At 32.9% G+C, this 15,346-nt stretch overlaps 2 protein-coding genes across 2 annotated transcripts in view; one reads left to right on the top strand and one right to left on the bottom strand.

The window, feature by feature from the left end:
* Meltrin (disintegrin and metalloproteinase domain-containing protein meltrin) overlaps positions 1–1,958 on the bottom strand; it is a 29,928-nt gene extending 27,970 nt beyond the window's left edge. The window contains exon 1 of the mRNA XM_081985234.1: positions 1,517–1,958. Coding sequence (XP_081841360.1) covers positions 1,517–1,658 — 142 coding nt within the window. The 5' untranslated portion in view covers positions 1,659–1,958. The remainder of the gene's footprint in view (positions 1–1,516) is intronic.
* Positions 1,959–2,412: 454 nt separating this feature from the next.
* Positions 2,413–13,387, top strand: emb (exportin-1 emb). The gene is made up of 8 exons (XM_081985235.1): positions 2,413–2,566; positions 2,915–4,946; positions 6,315–6,491; positions 6,545–6,835; positions 7,043–7,204; positions 7,256–7,495; positions 9,095–9,301; positions 12,699–13,387. Exons 2-8 carry the CDS (start codon positions 2,985–2,987, stop codon positions 12,843–12,845), a joined length of 3,186 nt encoding a protein of 1,061 aa, XP_081841361.1. The 5' UTR covers positions 2,413–2,566; positions 2,915–2,984; the 3' UTR covers positions 12,846–13,387.
* Positions 13,388–15,346: the final 1,959 nt, after the last annotated feature.

The raw sequence follows: 15,346 nt of genomic DNA, 5'->3' as shown, positions 1-15,346 counted from the left end.
CAGTATGGACTAAACTGAAACTCTCGCTGAAACTGCAAGGAAAGGTGTTAAATTGTAAATTCATAAAATTGTTCATATTGCATCATTCAAGACATGTTTTAATATATTTGTTCTTAAAAAAAAATCAATAAACCGGATATGAAACATATTTCTAATTGAGTATACAGTGAGTAATATAGCGGATGTTCTTTCACAACTGTCCAGTTCCTTTCCCAAAACCTTGTATAAAATCAATTAGTAATTGACTGCTAATTGTTATGATTTGCGAAATCGGACGCCATATTTTCGATCGTGCTCAATCAATAGGCGAATGTAAATAACTACTACTGGTATAGTATTTATTAACTTTCTACAGATTTATGATTATAGCATGTGTATCGTTTAATGAATACATTTTAGCCAAAATGAAACATTGCACTTTCTTAAGTGTTATTGCTTCAAATTACTTACTGTTAACCCAAAGTCATGAAGCAAATTATTGCAAGATTCATAATCAAAACAAATCACCAGAGAACAGAAAAGTTACTAAACTCAGTTAAAATGACTCAATAATTTACAATTCAACCTAAAATATCAAGTAAAATATGCTACTTACTGGTTTGAGGGTAAAATAACTAATTCTTTCTTGTGCATACTGAAATATAAGGGATGGGGAACACATTTAGCCAATGTGAATGTATTCTCAGATATTCTATAGGACTCCTACATAAGCCACATCTAATGCAGAATATTTAAAGATACATATTCGAAAGGTAAACCGCTGGGGCATTATAGAGTACAAAGTGTAGGAATTAGTGGGTATTACTTGGCAATTGGCAGCATTACTAAGAATTAGTAAAGAATCCTGTGGATTTAATTGTTTTCAAAAAAAATAACAATATCACTGGGTTAATGTCCAGGCATATCATCAAGAAGCAATCAATAATTCCAAATATCCATGCCTTGATAATAAATGTATGGTGATTTTTAATTTAAAAGAAGACAAGTCAATTATAACAACTTCAGATAGGAAGATGTGGTGAGAACTAATAAACAGTAATAATTTGATATGAATTTTGACACCCTGCATCTTCATAATGTAGCAAAATGTCTGTAATATGACCTTATAATATTATGTAACTGTTTCCACTGTATGTATGTTATATTGTACACAACAGCAGATTTTAATTAGGATTAGGTATCTCCTTCTGATATGGGGACATTCTTCATTTTTATATGGGATATCTTTGGGGGATATCAGAGACGATACCAGTATATTAAGAATTTTTTATGTAAATACAATACTACCTGAAATGCACAAATATTCCAACCACTTTACCTAGGACTTGTCTCATCCTTGGCCCCTGCAACCATCCTAATAGCTCCAGTAAAAATGACAAATCTTAGCTCAGCTGGGTTAACAGCATTTTTTTTTGAAATAGTAAACACAATATACTACCAAACTGAGCCCCACAATAACCACAAACTGTCTACCAAAAGCAATACTTTTATTTATCATGTTCCATATTCAACTTACCTTTCTGACTTGTTAAATGGTCCTGGAACGTAGAAGCAACTTCAGCAAGTAGAAATATCACCAACAAAGCTTTCCAGGTAAAAGAAAAAGCCATGTTCTTTATAAAACTTTGGTTAAATGCATTTTCCCATGCCCCTAGCATACAGATGTAAAAATATCCTAGGATACATAGGCCACTGCAGAATCAGAGGAAATTCAATTTACTAGTAAATTTCAACTAGTCGTCACTTTACGCGGGTTTTTTAATATTTGTTTATGAAAACAACAAATAAAATTAACTTAAAATTTTCCTTGGGACACAAAACCAGACGAACTCGGTCAACAACTCCACTAAATCCCCCAAAAAAAAAAACGACAATCGCAACGACGCTTTTAATCTGAGCTGCTCCGCGTACGTACACTCCGACTCCGTTAACTGTTCTCGCACGTAAAGCAAATTGCATTCAGTTGGTTCGATTCGAGTTGACGTTATTTGCTTGGCATGTTGTTATCGCTCTTTAGCCTCTTTCTTTGTGTACTTTTAGGTTAGTGTTGTCTTTGTCTGGTGCATGCTCCACAGATTTGGCTATCGCACTCAATCGGCCTTGAAGAAAGACAGCTGTGTGTAAAACGTTTGTTGGGGCGTTGAGTCATTTGGTAAAGTGCGTTCAGTAGTCCTGGAACATGACACACATTTCTGTCACACGAATTATCTACGCTGGGCTTTTCAATTTATGTTATAGAGAAAAGGGAAATACAAGCTAAACTCCAGAAAAATGTTTAAATCAGACACACTAAAGTAAATGAATGACGATTTGCTTTGACTACCTGCTAGTGCTAATAAAAAAAATCTGTAAACTTGCACACACTCGCCATTTGTGCAAAAAGACATAAAACACGAACACACCCTAAAAAATCATTTGATTTTTTGACATAAGACCGCTTACGCCTGCCAATGTTCTGCCGTCTGTCAAATTTCAATTTGTCAGTTTCGTTTTGCGCTTCTTGTTGAGAGAGTCTGAAAGTGTGGTGTTCTTTTGGTGTTTTATCTAGAAAAACCAGGATTTAACAGTAAGTTTGGCCCCCAAATCTATCCTAATATACCTACCGGTTATTGGGTTTCAAAAGCGCTTTACTTGCGTAACTTTGAAATCATTTTTCGACAGGGTGAACAAACTTTTTTTATGCTAAGATCATTTTGTGTACCTCTCTGTAGGTATCACAAACATTTTCTTTCTAAATATTAACATTTACTGGGCAATTTACAAAATTACACATATACAAATAGCCTGTGTCTGTGTATTAAGTAGTTTGTAGACATTTTTTTGGGGTTAGATTGAGGTTTGTTTGTTTTCTGTTTAGTGTTGCCTAACTTAAGTTGTACTAACACTATTGCATAGTAGTTTCTGTTTGTTGCAGCATTGGAACCCAGGGTATGATCGAGTATTTCTGATTGAGTGGAGTTTGGTTGGTTACTAAAGAAATCACAATGGCAACAGTACCTTTGGGACAGCAAGCCGCTGCAGCATTGCTTGATTTCAATCAGAAATTGGATATAAATCTTCTTGATAGTGTAGTTGTTAGTATGTATGCTGGGAATGGAGAAACACAACGAATGGCACAAGAAGTGCTCACCACCCTTAAAGAGCATCCAGATGCTTGGACTAGAGTGGATACCATACTAGAATTTTCAAGTAATCAGCAAACCAAGTATTTTGCTTTGCAAATACTGGAACAGGTTATAAAAACCCGCTGGAAAGTATTGCCAAAAAATCAGTGTGAGGGCATTAAAAAATACATTGTATCCTTAATTATTAAAACAAGTTCAGACTCTGAGTCTTTGGAAGCTAATAAAACATATTTAAATAAGTTGAACATGATTTTAGTTCAGGTGCTTAAAAGAGAATGGCCAACAAATTGGGAGAGTTTTATTCCTGATATTGTTGGTGCCAGTAAAACCAATGAGAGTCTTTGCCAGAATAACATGATAATTTTAAAACTACTTAGTGAAGAATTGTTTGATTTTTCATCTGGACAGATCACTCAGACCAAAGCAAAGCACCTTAAAGATACTATGTGTCATGAGTTTTCTGCTATTTTCCACCTATGCCAGTTTGTACTAGAACACTCTCAGAATCCACCTTTGGTTAATGCTACTTTGGAAACTTTACTGCGGTTTTTGAACTGGATTCCTTTGGGATACATTTTTGAAACCAAACTGATCAGCACTTTAACATTTAAATTTCTTCCAGTACCAATGTTTAGAAATGTCACTTTAAAATGTTTAACTGAAATTGCTGGAGTAACTGTCAGTAATTATGATGCTATGTTTTTAAGTTTATTTAGTCAAACAATGGCTCAACTAGAAATTATGCTGCCTTTGACTACCGACATTAAATCAGCTTATGCTTGTGGCCAAGACCAAGAACAGAATTTTATACAAAACCTGGCACTCTTCTTGTGTTCATTTTTGAAAGAGCATGGAAATATTGCTGAAAGTCAAGAGGAAGTGTTGGGCAAAGCTTTAACTTATCTTGTACTTATATCTGAAGTTGAAGAAGTAGAAATATTTAAGATTTGTCTTGAGTATTGGAATAACTTGTCATCTGAACTGTACAGGGATGCTGAACTTCAGCATATGGTTGCTGGAGCTCCTATTTATTTTACAAATAGTCGCAGGACCCTTTATCAAGAAGTTCTCAACAAAGTTCGTTATATTATGATCTCAAGAATGGCTAAACCAGAAGAAGTGCTGGTAGTTGAAAATGATAATGGAGAAGTAGTAAGAGAGTTTATGAAAGATACAGACTCCATAAATTTATATAAAAACATGAGAGAAACTTTGGTTTATTTAACTCACTTGGACTATGCCAACACTGAAAGAATTATGACTACCAAACTACAAAACCAAGTTGATGGTACTGAATGGTCATGGAAAAATTTAAACACACTTTGTTGGGCTATTGGCAGCATATCTGGAGCTATGCATGAAGAAGATGAGAAACGGTTTTTGGTAACAGTTATAAAAGATCTACTGTTACTCTGTGAACATAAACGCGGCAAAGATAACAAAGCCATCATTGCCTCAAACATTATGTATGTTGTCGGCCAATACCCGCGTTTTTTGCGTGCCCATTGGAAATTTTTGAAAACCGTTGTTAACAAGCTCTTTGAGTTTATGCATGAAACCCATGATGGTGTTCAAGATATGGCTTGTGATACATTTATTAAAATAGCCATGAAATGTAGGAGGCACTTTGTTACAACCCAAATTGGAGAGACCTGTCCATTTATTGAGGATATTCTGGCCTCAATTTCAACAATTATTTGTGATCTACAGCAGCAACAAGTTCATACATTTTATGAAGCTGTAGGTTATATGATTTCAGCTCAAGTTGATAAACCTACACAAGAGGCCCTAATAGAGAAATACATGTTACTACCTAATCAGGTAAGAAGTACAGGTTTATTGAGATACTAAAAATTTTAGAGAAGTCTAGAAGTGTAAGTTTTAAGTGTCTTATAAATAAAAGGTTTTTTTCTTTATTTTATATTAATAATTGTTTTAAAAATTCCAATGATGTTTTTTGGGTCATTTTTAAAACCTCGCCATTTAAAAACCAAACAACCGGTTTTTGATATGGTTTGAAATATAATTGGCTTTGATTTATTAGCTTTTGTCTGAAGGGAAAAGCATAATAATAATAATACCTAAAAGCAAACACTATATTGAGTCCCCAGTCAGTATAGGGTGGTCCAAATTAATTGTAGGAAAATACATAAAAAATAAACGCCAAAGTGTCTTATAAACTATGGTTGAAAAGTGCCCCCTTTTGGAGCTAGCCGGCTCTAAGTATAAAAAAAATATCCTAATTAATAACCTAAAATAAAACTCATGACATTTGGCATGCTAGTTCATCATTTTGAAGTAATCATTTGGAGTTTTTTTCAATTTTTTAAAATAATCTGAACAAGGACTAATTTTTTTTTTATGGATTAGCGTATAAAAATGACTGTATCTGAAAAACTATGCAAAATGAAAAGAAATGTTCAGACAAACTTTTCTTAGGAAAAAGTATGGGCTATTACATGTGCCCCATCAGAACGATCTAAAATTACAGAGAAATTTAAAGCGGTCAGACTTTTTGAATAGCCTCCGTGTTTGTCCAGATTATTTTTAAAAACTGAAAAAAAAAACAAAATGGTGAAAATGCATGCCAAAGAGTAACTTTTTTCGTCTACGAATTAAAAATAAAAAAATGGTTTCAGTGACTCACCTTTAAGGTGCTCCTCTAGGGAGCACTTTTCGACTATACAGTTTATATGACACTGGAGTTTATTTTTAATGTACTTTCCACTCTTGAATTATCTTACAATCAATTTGAACCACCCTGTATAGTTATAATGCACTTTTTGAGGATTTTCTGTATGGCGAAGGGAAGGGTGTAAATTAGGGCCTATTATTAACTATAAGTATGTTAAGATACTACTACTTTTTTTGATTTTGCAGCCTTATAGAGTGCAGATTTAGGTGCTCCAACACTGTTCAGTACTAGGTTTCTTTCAGATTTTATAAACCAATTAAAATTACAGTGTTATTTTTTGTTTGTTTATTATTTATTATTTATCCAGTTTAATTGAGTCATTAATCATTAAGGTTATTGACCAATGTACTGTCTCACTGATTGATAAACTTATAAGAACACCTATTTTGCGTAAATCTTCAAGCATTTCATCAAAAAAATACACTTTAAAACATCATGCTGTTTGATTGATGATCATTCTTACTTTTATGGAAACTTTGTCAATTATTATTTAGGTTTGGGATGACATTATTAGCCAGGCCAGCAAAAACGTAGATATTCTGAAAGAAATTGACGTGGTCAAACAGCTAGCCAGTATACTCAAAACAAACGTCCGAGCCTGCAAGGCGCTGAACCATGCTTATGTGCTACAGCTTGGAAGAATATACCTGGATATGTTAAATGTGTACAAGGTATGTATTACTTCAAACTGAAAATATGGTGCTAACGCCTCCGAATTGTTAAGGTTATGTCTGAAAACATAACCGCTGCTATAACATTAAATGGAGAAGCAGTTACAAAACAGCCTTTAATCAAAACCATGAGGGTGGTGAAAAAGGAAACGCTTAAATTAATTTCGGATTGGGTGTCGCGATCGAGCGACAACAAAATGGTTTTGGAGAATTTTATTCCACCGTTTTTGGATGCCGTGCTGCTGGATTATCAGCGAACCACTGTGCCTTGCGCTAGAGAACCTGAAGTTCTGAGCGCTATTGCCACTATTGTAAATAAACTTGAAGCTCATATAACCTTGGAGGTAGTTGTTTATTTCTTTAGGTCTGTTCGCAGAAGCAATCACTGGCTGGTTTCCAACTCAGAAACAGTAAATGTCAAGTTTTTTTGGTTGAATGCTCACGTGACTATGACGTATTCTGACTTGTATCTGTTTCTCTGATTACTAGTTGGAGATTCTCTCTGCGAACAGACCTTTTTTATCGCGGTGATACTGATTTTTAATCTCCAGGTACCTAAAATATTTGATGCAGTCTTTGAATGCACACTTGAAATGATTAACAAAGACTTTGAAGAGTATCCAGAACATAGAACGAATTTCTTCTTGCTTCTTCAAGCTGTTAATAATCATTGTTTTGTGGCGTTCCTCAATATACCACCAACTCAATTCAAGGTAAAACTTGCCTTAATAAAAATGCAGTTTTAACGTGAAATTGGTTTTTAGCTGGTTTTGGATAGCATAATATGGGCTTTTAAGCACACAATGAGGAACGTGGCGGAGACGGGTTTGCAGATTTTGTTAAAATTGCTCCAGAACGTGGAACAGCACGAAGCAGCCGCTCCAAGTTTTTATCAAACATACCTGACAGATATACTGCAACATGTGTTTTCCGTCGTCACCGATACGTCTCATACTGCCAGTTTGGCGATGCATGCAACGATATTGGCTTATATTTTCTGTCTGGTAAGTCGCTGCTGTTTATTATTTTTAAATGTTGTTTGTTTTTATTGTTGAAGAGAAGGTTTTTTAAATTATTGTCTGATAAAATTTGTTGAAGAGCGCACTAACCTCTTCAGTCATATAATTCAAATGTTAAACCTTTCATCTTCTTCTTATTAAGGTTTTGTTTTGATTGAATACTGGGTAAGCCAAATTGGTAATGTATGAGGATTTTGTTGAAAGACACAGGGTCAGTTAAATGGGGAAAGTTTTAAAGAATTTTATGACAAATTCTTGTTTTTAATGCTCCTTTTCTAGATATCATTTTATTAATAACTTCAAATAACTTGTACCTGTTTTTTAAAGAGAAGTTTAGTTATCATTTTTGTAAAAAGAACAATTTAGTTATGTCAAAAATAGTGGTAACCGATTTTAACAAAGTTGGTATCATTGAAAAAAGCATTTCTTTGGCAATAAGAATCAACCAAAATATAGTTAATTTAGTTGAATCCCTTTCCGCCAGCGGGCTAGTTTTGAGACCATTACCCAAATTCCAGGAAAAATTCAAAAAAATTAAATGGAATTATATTAAGAATTATCCAAATAGTGAATATTGAATGTGTGAGTGAATATTTAAAAAAATATGTCATCATAACATTCATGTTGCTCCAAATGGAACTAAACACATCATGAACTTATTAAGTCACTTTAATATTTCGGAATTCTTACTTTTATTATAAAAATGAAGCCTAAAAACCCAAATAGGTATACTATATTCAAATTCTATATTTTTTGGAACCATTTGCAAATATGTCCCAAATCTAGCATTTTGCGTAAAGTTTTAAACTGTTTTTCTTTTGTCATGTGGTGTGTGGTCATGGAAAAAAGAAAGATATGTAGATAGTTCAGTTCACCTTTGCCAAAAAATATGAAATATATTTAATAATAACTTTTCAATCGCAGTAATAGAAAACAAGGTAAGTCTTGGACTTTTAGTACCTGAATGTTCTGGTGATATACTTTTTTTAAATAATGCATTTAGGCATAATACTAAGAATCGTCTCTTTAAAATCTTATTCATTTTGTAGCTAAAATTTTAATAGTTTTAGGAAATTTACCGCGCAATCATTTGCCTTCAAAAATCCATTAATCTCATTTTTCCAATCTTTACAACTATACCTAAGTTGTTAAAATCGGTCAAACTGTTAGTTAAAGCAGGTTATTGCAAAAACAATAAAACAACCGCCATCATCTTAGTTTTTGAAATACATAAAACGTTTCTCTTTAATAATGTAAAAAAAGATATATCGAGAGATATGATCGAGGAGCAGTCTTATTGGGTCACATACTTGATTTGTAAAATAATAATCAAAACAAATAAACATTACAATTTGCATAACAAGCCCAATGTTATCGACTTATAAGTCATATCCTTAACATTTTCACAAATAGGAATTCACTTTCTCCTACTCCAGACTAGGTTTTTCACAAACAGTTTGGTATATGCAAATCAATATATCAAATAATTAGTATTTTTTTAATTAAGTCTTCGTATGCACCTTGATGTTTAATTAAAACTATTTTATGGTAGTTTTCTATAGCAAGATTTTGTTAATTATTTAGGTTGAATCGGGCCGGGTGAATTGCCAATTGGGCCCCACACCCGATAACGTTCTGTACATTCAGGAATTTACCGCCACATTACTTCGATCCGCCTTCTCTCATCTCACCGATAATCAAATCAAAATCATGGTCCAAGGCATGTTTAACCTGGATCAAGACATACCTGCCTTCAAGGAGCATTTGAGAGACTTTTTGGTACAAATTCGGGTAAGTGATTGGTTCACTGTTTTTTATGTTGCCACTGGTAATTTTCTCCACTAAGAATTTACGGAAAACGGTAAATTGTCAATAATTTTCTTTTACAAATGAGTAGTATTCTCTTACATATCTTTTTATTTGCCACTTGTGAATAAATGCTTGGTTTTTATCACAATCAAAAAAATTAAAACTTGAAGCATTGTCTTATTAATACAAAATAGCATATTTGTGGAATACATTTTTACTAACGTAATATTAACAAACTATTTAAACTAAAGAAACGTGTAACTACTTTTATATCAATACATCTAACCTAACAGCGTAGCTAAATACTTGATATAAGTGATATTGCTTAAAATTTAATTTACTAGATTCCAAAAATAAAGTGTAAAAGTATGGCTTCGCAACAATTCAGAAAATGGAATTTTGAACAAGTGGTTTTGGCGTTTTAAATTTAGGCCAAACCTTCACAAACTAAAAAGTAAATATTTTACTTTAAAATACAAATACTGTGTTTCTGGCAAGTTTTGACAATGCTTTTCTCCCTGGCTGTACCAATTTTTGTAGCATTTTTTTAGGTTATTGAATAGGAAATTTAATGAAGATTTCAAAAATGTGCTTAAAACAGTCGTTTTCTGACTCCAGTGGGTTTGACGAGCAATTTTGTCCCTGACTATCAAACTGTCAAAATTTGCCTAGAATTTGCAAGAATTACAGTTTAACACAGTTTTCAAAACAAGACGTGTTTCTGAGATTTATTACAGTTATTTTGACAATAATTGTTAGTAAATTAAAAATTGTTTAAACAATAATTTCTTCGAATTCGCGTCATTTTACTCATCTCAAAAACATTATTTGTCATAGTTTAATAAGCATGAAATAACCAAATGTCAAAAATGCGATTTTTTGAAAAGGCTACTTTTGTACAAGATACAAGAATAATCACTTTGTCAGAAAAGTTTCATTTCATTTATTTTATTATTGATAAACCAAAATCGCTAAAACAATAAATAAATCAAAACAGCCTTTTATGCAGTCTGTATTTTTCAGGATTTTATTTTGGCAATATTGACCGAAAATGACTTTAATGAAATAAATGACAGCCATGACAGGACAGGAAAACGATGTCTCTCAAGCAAATTTCAATTAGACCAGTAAAACTACTGGTCAAATTGTAATTTGACGTTTTTACTATTTTTATTAAACTTTTGGGGTATTGAGAGTGAGGGGAGCTTAGTTTAAGCGTGTTTAGGAGACCCTGAGTTCTGAAGGTTTTGAGATCTAATGTGTTTTACTCGGCATTTGTGTATAAACTTTTAGTAATATTGGAGATATGTTTATTTGCATAGATTTTCAGGTAGGGTCTTAACAATTCAATGTTTTTTATTGGTTGAATAAGCTTACTTATGCTAGTAAATGATAATACTTAGCTTTAGTGCTGCAGACACATTTTTAAGAGCTTCACACAAAAATCTAATGGAATAAAGTTGTTTGGAGCCAATATTCGACGGTTTTGGCATAACAGACAGCTACGTGGCAGGTTGTTGGAATGTTGTTTGTTCACAAATAAACTGTTTAATGACCACAGAAACGTAAAATAGGACCACAAGTTCCAACAAATTTCGAAAACGTTGATATTTTAAAATTTCGTATCTATGGAATGTTATTGTCCAGTAAGTTCGGCTGGCAATAGAATCACCTGTGTTATGACGTACAACTAAAGTTACAATAATCAGGGTATAGTTCCATAGAGTAAAATTTAACAGTTGTGACATTAACAGACACTTCTTTCCTTAACATCAGAACTGTCACATTTGGCTCCGTGAAGCTATAAAGACAACTTACAGTGCAATTCCTCCAAGAAATATATCTTTTTGGCATTTTATGCTTTCAGATGAGTGAGTTTTGACATATAAGACAGCTGTCATGTGTCTGAGTGTTTTTTAACTTCAGAACTATCAAATTTGGTTCCAAACAGTTGTAAAGACTACTTATAGTGTAGTTCCTCCATGAAATACATCTACTTGGCATTTTATAATTTCCAAATTCCATTGCCTGAATTGTTGCTTTTGATCTGCATTTATTAGCCTTTTTTTCGTCATTCTCTTAAAATTCCTTAAACTCTCTTGATATTTTCTCGTAAAATAAATTTCTGAAAATGGGGTCATCTACCAAACATTTTTTGCAGAAAAATATTTGACACCTATTTTTTCTTTTTTAACAACGCAACATTTTACTGCAAAAAAAACGTCAGTGAAAACCATACTTATTTGGTACACCATATACAGTGCGTTTTTTTTAACGCGCAACATAGGCTTTTACGTGTTAAATTTTTAAGCCCATGTTAGACCATGTTATTTTGGAACTACAAGTATAAAACTTGACGGGTGTGTCTTTAGTACCCTGAAGCTTAAGTAAGTCTACCAATTTGGTCTAAAAAGTGATTTAAAACTGGAAAAAAAATATTTTTTTTCGAAAAGATTTTATCCTTTCATACTCCTTGTATGCATTGTTGTTCCTTGTTGTTTTTGATACTGGCAGGGCAGGTAGCAGGTAAAGTGACTTATTTTGACTGCATCACGACCCGACATCTTTTGAACGTCAAAAGGGAATTTTATGATTGTTTGGAATATACGGTTTGGCTTCAAACGGAGGTCAATTTGAACAATTCACTTATAAAAATACTTCTTTTGTTCTTAACTTTCTTGATATAAAGTTAATGATCACCCTGTTTTACTTTCTACGCCAAATTTTACCTGCTACCTGCCGTGCCAGTATCAAAAACAACAAAGAACAACAATGCATACAGGGAGTATGAAACGATAAAACCTTTTCGAAAAAAGATGATTTTTTGCACGTTTTTTAACACTTTTTAGGCCGAATTGGTAAATTTACTTAAGCTTCAGGGTACGAAATAGCCACCCGTCAAGTTTTATACTTGTAGTTCCAAAATAACATGGTCTAACATGGGCTTAAAAATTTAACACGTGAAATCCTATGTTGCGCGTTAAAAAAAACGCACTGTATCTGTGTATCTCTCTTCTGTTTATAGTAAGTTGAGTGAGACGGAATGCAAGAACACACAGCTGAAATTGTAGGTTATGTTTAACGTTTATTTTCTAGGGATTTGTGTTTAGGAAGTTGTCTTCTGCTCGAAAAAACGCCGTTTAAGCGTTGTGTTGTTCAATCGAATATTGAATAGCTCGTTTTAAAGCATGTATTTTAAAATTTTAATATTTTTGGAATTTTAAGTTCCACTATGGTAGACGACCCCATTGTTCATCTCTATTGCCACTACAAAGACTGAATCAATTTTTTAAATTTTCTAATACTGCCTGAATATTACTATACAGGATAACAAAAAATTCGGTGAATAATAAGTTTTTTTTCGTACAATTTACATTAGGAATACACTGGCGAAGACGATTCAGATCTGTTCTTGGAAGAGCGCGAAAAAGCGTTGCAGGCAGCGCAAGCCGAAAAACGCCGCGTCCAATTGTCGGTTCCTGGTATCCTGAACCCGCACGAAGTTCCGGAGGAAATGCAGGACTAACGGTCAACTTTAGCCTTTAACGTTAGAAACTTGTAAAGTGATGGATAAGTGACCAAAAGTCTTTTTGTGCGCGTTAGAATGTGACACTGAATGTGATAGGAGGCGAGTTTATTTCTGAATGTAGAGGAGTGAATAAAGTGAGCGCCCTTTAGTACACGTCGGTGTTTATAATTAAACTTTATGCTAGTTTTTTTTTTGTTAAATCGAAATACTTTGTTTTTAGATGTTAAGGACAGTGATTTTTTTTATTCTAAACCAGGATGCATTAGAGCTCGCGTAATGTTGCTAAGAAACATAACATTTATTGCTAGATTTTTTTTTGTCAATTTTAAGGCGTTCAATGCGCCCCCTTTAATTTTTTTTGCGGGAAATTTTTGTTCAATTTTTCCAGTACTCTAACATTAAATAAATTATTAATTTTCTAGCCAGTCTCGACAGTGTTCTCTATCTTGCGTTTGACTGCTTTTGTGTTGATTAAGCTATATACTTTTGGTTCTTGTTAATTTTAACTCCTGAGAAATAAATTGCAGCTTTCAACAGTTTTTAGTTGCTTTTTTTGTTTGCACTTTTTTTTACACAAGTTTTATTTGTTGCTGACTTCTATTTAATCCATTAGTTTTTAATAGAAACAAACTCTAAAAACAATCCTAAAGCCATCAATATACAAGGTGATTCGGGTTATAATACACAAATTTTAACCACGAAAATAATCCCAGTTTGCTCTATAACAGGTAATACAGGGAAGTTTAAAAAAAAATATTTTTTTTTTTTTTTTAAATTGCCTATACATTGTCTCACCCATGTTTGTAGATTTTTGGCCAAATAATTTGTGGTTAAGCGTTATACAGTCATTTCAGGTACACCCTGTATAATTACACGCTAACTAAAAGAGTTATTGATGGGTGTTTAAGTAGATGTATATAATATCTACATCTCAAAATTCAAAAGAACATTAATGGCATATAAAAAATATTTTAATATCATACATTACGAGACAGACAATTTGATGGTTTTATTCAGGTATGATAATTTCTTAATTGCCATTATAACTTTTTTTATTCCTTGATCGTGGATTAAACTCCCACATATGCAATTTGTCAGTTCAGGTTCATAAATTATGCTTTTTTATACAGTTTGTTTTGTTATGATAATGGAAAACCCCAAAAATGCAAATGTGAATTCAGGTTCACATACAGTGCGTTTTTTTTAACGCGCAACATAGGATTTTACGTGTTAAATTTTTAAGCCCATGTTAGACCATGTTGTTTTGGAAATACAAGTGTAAAACTTGACGGGTGTGTGTTTAGTACCCTGAAGCTTAAGTAAGTTTACCAATTCTGTCTAAAAAGTGTTTACAAACTAACGAAAAATCATCTTTTTTCGAAAAGATTTTATCTTTCCATGCTCCCTGTATGCATGGTGGGTTTGTTGTTTTTGATACTGGCCGGGCAGGTAGCAGGTAGAGTGACATATTTATTTATAACGTCAAAAGGGCATTTTATGATCGTTTGGGATACTGTTTGGTTTCAAAAGGAGGTCACTTTAAACAATTTATTTAAAAAAATACTTTTTCTGTACTTAATTCTTGTAATAAAGTTAATATTCGCATTTTGACCACCCTGTTTTACTTTCTACAGCAAATTTTACCTGCTACCTGCCCTGCAAGTATCAAAAACAACAAACACCTACCATACATACAGGCAGTATGAAAAGATAAAATCTTTCCGAAAAAAGATGATTTTTTGCGAGTTTTTAATCACTTTTTAGACCAAATTAGTAAACCTGCTTAAGCTTCAAAGTACGAAATAGCCACCGGCCAAGTGTTACACCTGTAATTCCAAAATAACATGGCCTAACATGGGCTTAAAAATGTAACATGTAAAATCCTATGTTGCGCGTTAAAAAAAACGCACTGTATACAATGTTTAACAAAATATCACTGCCTTTAACTGGTTGAAATTGTTAGTAAACCACTTAATTCTTTTCTGAAATAATTTTTGTAAATAGATTTTTTAGGCACATTAGAAAAAAAATATCTGGTAAATGTCAATTTTTGCCTTACCTAACTGCTTTGATATAAAATTTGTACAGGCAGAGCGCAAAAAAATTTTTGGTCGGTCGTTGAAATCGATATTTTTCTATTTGTATCAACCCCTAAGCGCATAAAGTAGCTTTAACAACCCCAAAACTGATGTATATGTACAGGGTGTCTATATAAGAGTGGCTCTCAGCTTTTTTGACTAATTGATTCATCGTAGAGCTTCAGAAAAAAAAATGTTATAAAAAGAAGCCCTCTGAATCGCTAAAAAATATTTTCAGCTAAGGGAAATGTTCACAAGAGGGCGTACTAACAATAGAGAAGGTTTTTAGATTAGATGCACTATATATTATTGTTTAATGTTGTTTCCTTTTTACAAAGAATTACCATTTTACTTCCTATCTCATAAAAATCAAATGCAACCCATTGGCGTTTCAGGTTAATCCAGCGCCATTTGAACTAA

This window comes from Ips typographus, linkage group LG8 (assembly GCF_016097725.1).
Source record: "Ips typographus isolate SLU linkage group LG8, UJ_Ityp_2.0, whole genome shotgun sequence".
NCBI classification, from domain to species: domain Eukaryota; kingdom Metazoa; phylum Arthropoda; class Insecta; order Coleoptera; family Curculionidae; genus Ips; species Ips typographus.
This window is presented reverse-complemented; position numbering and strand designations above follow the sequence as displayed.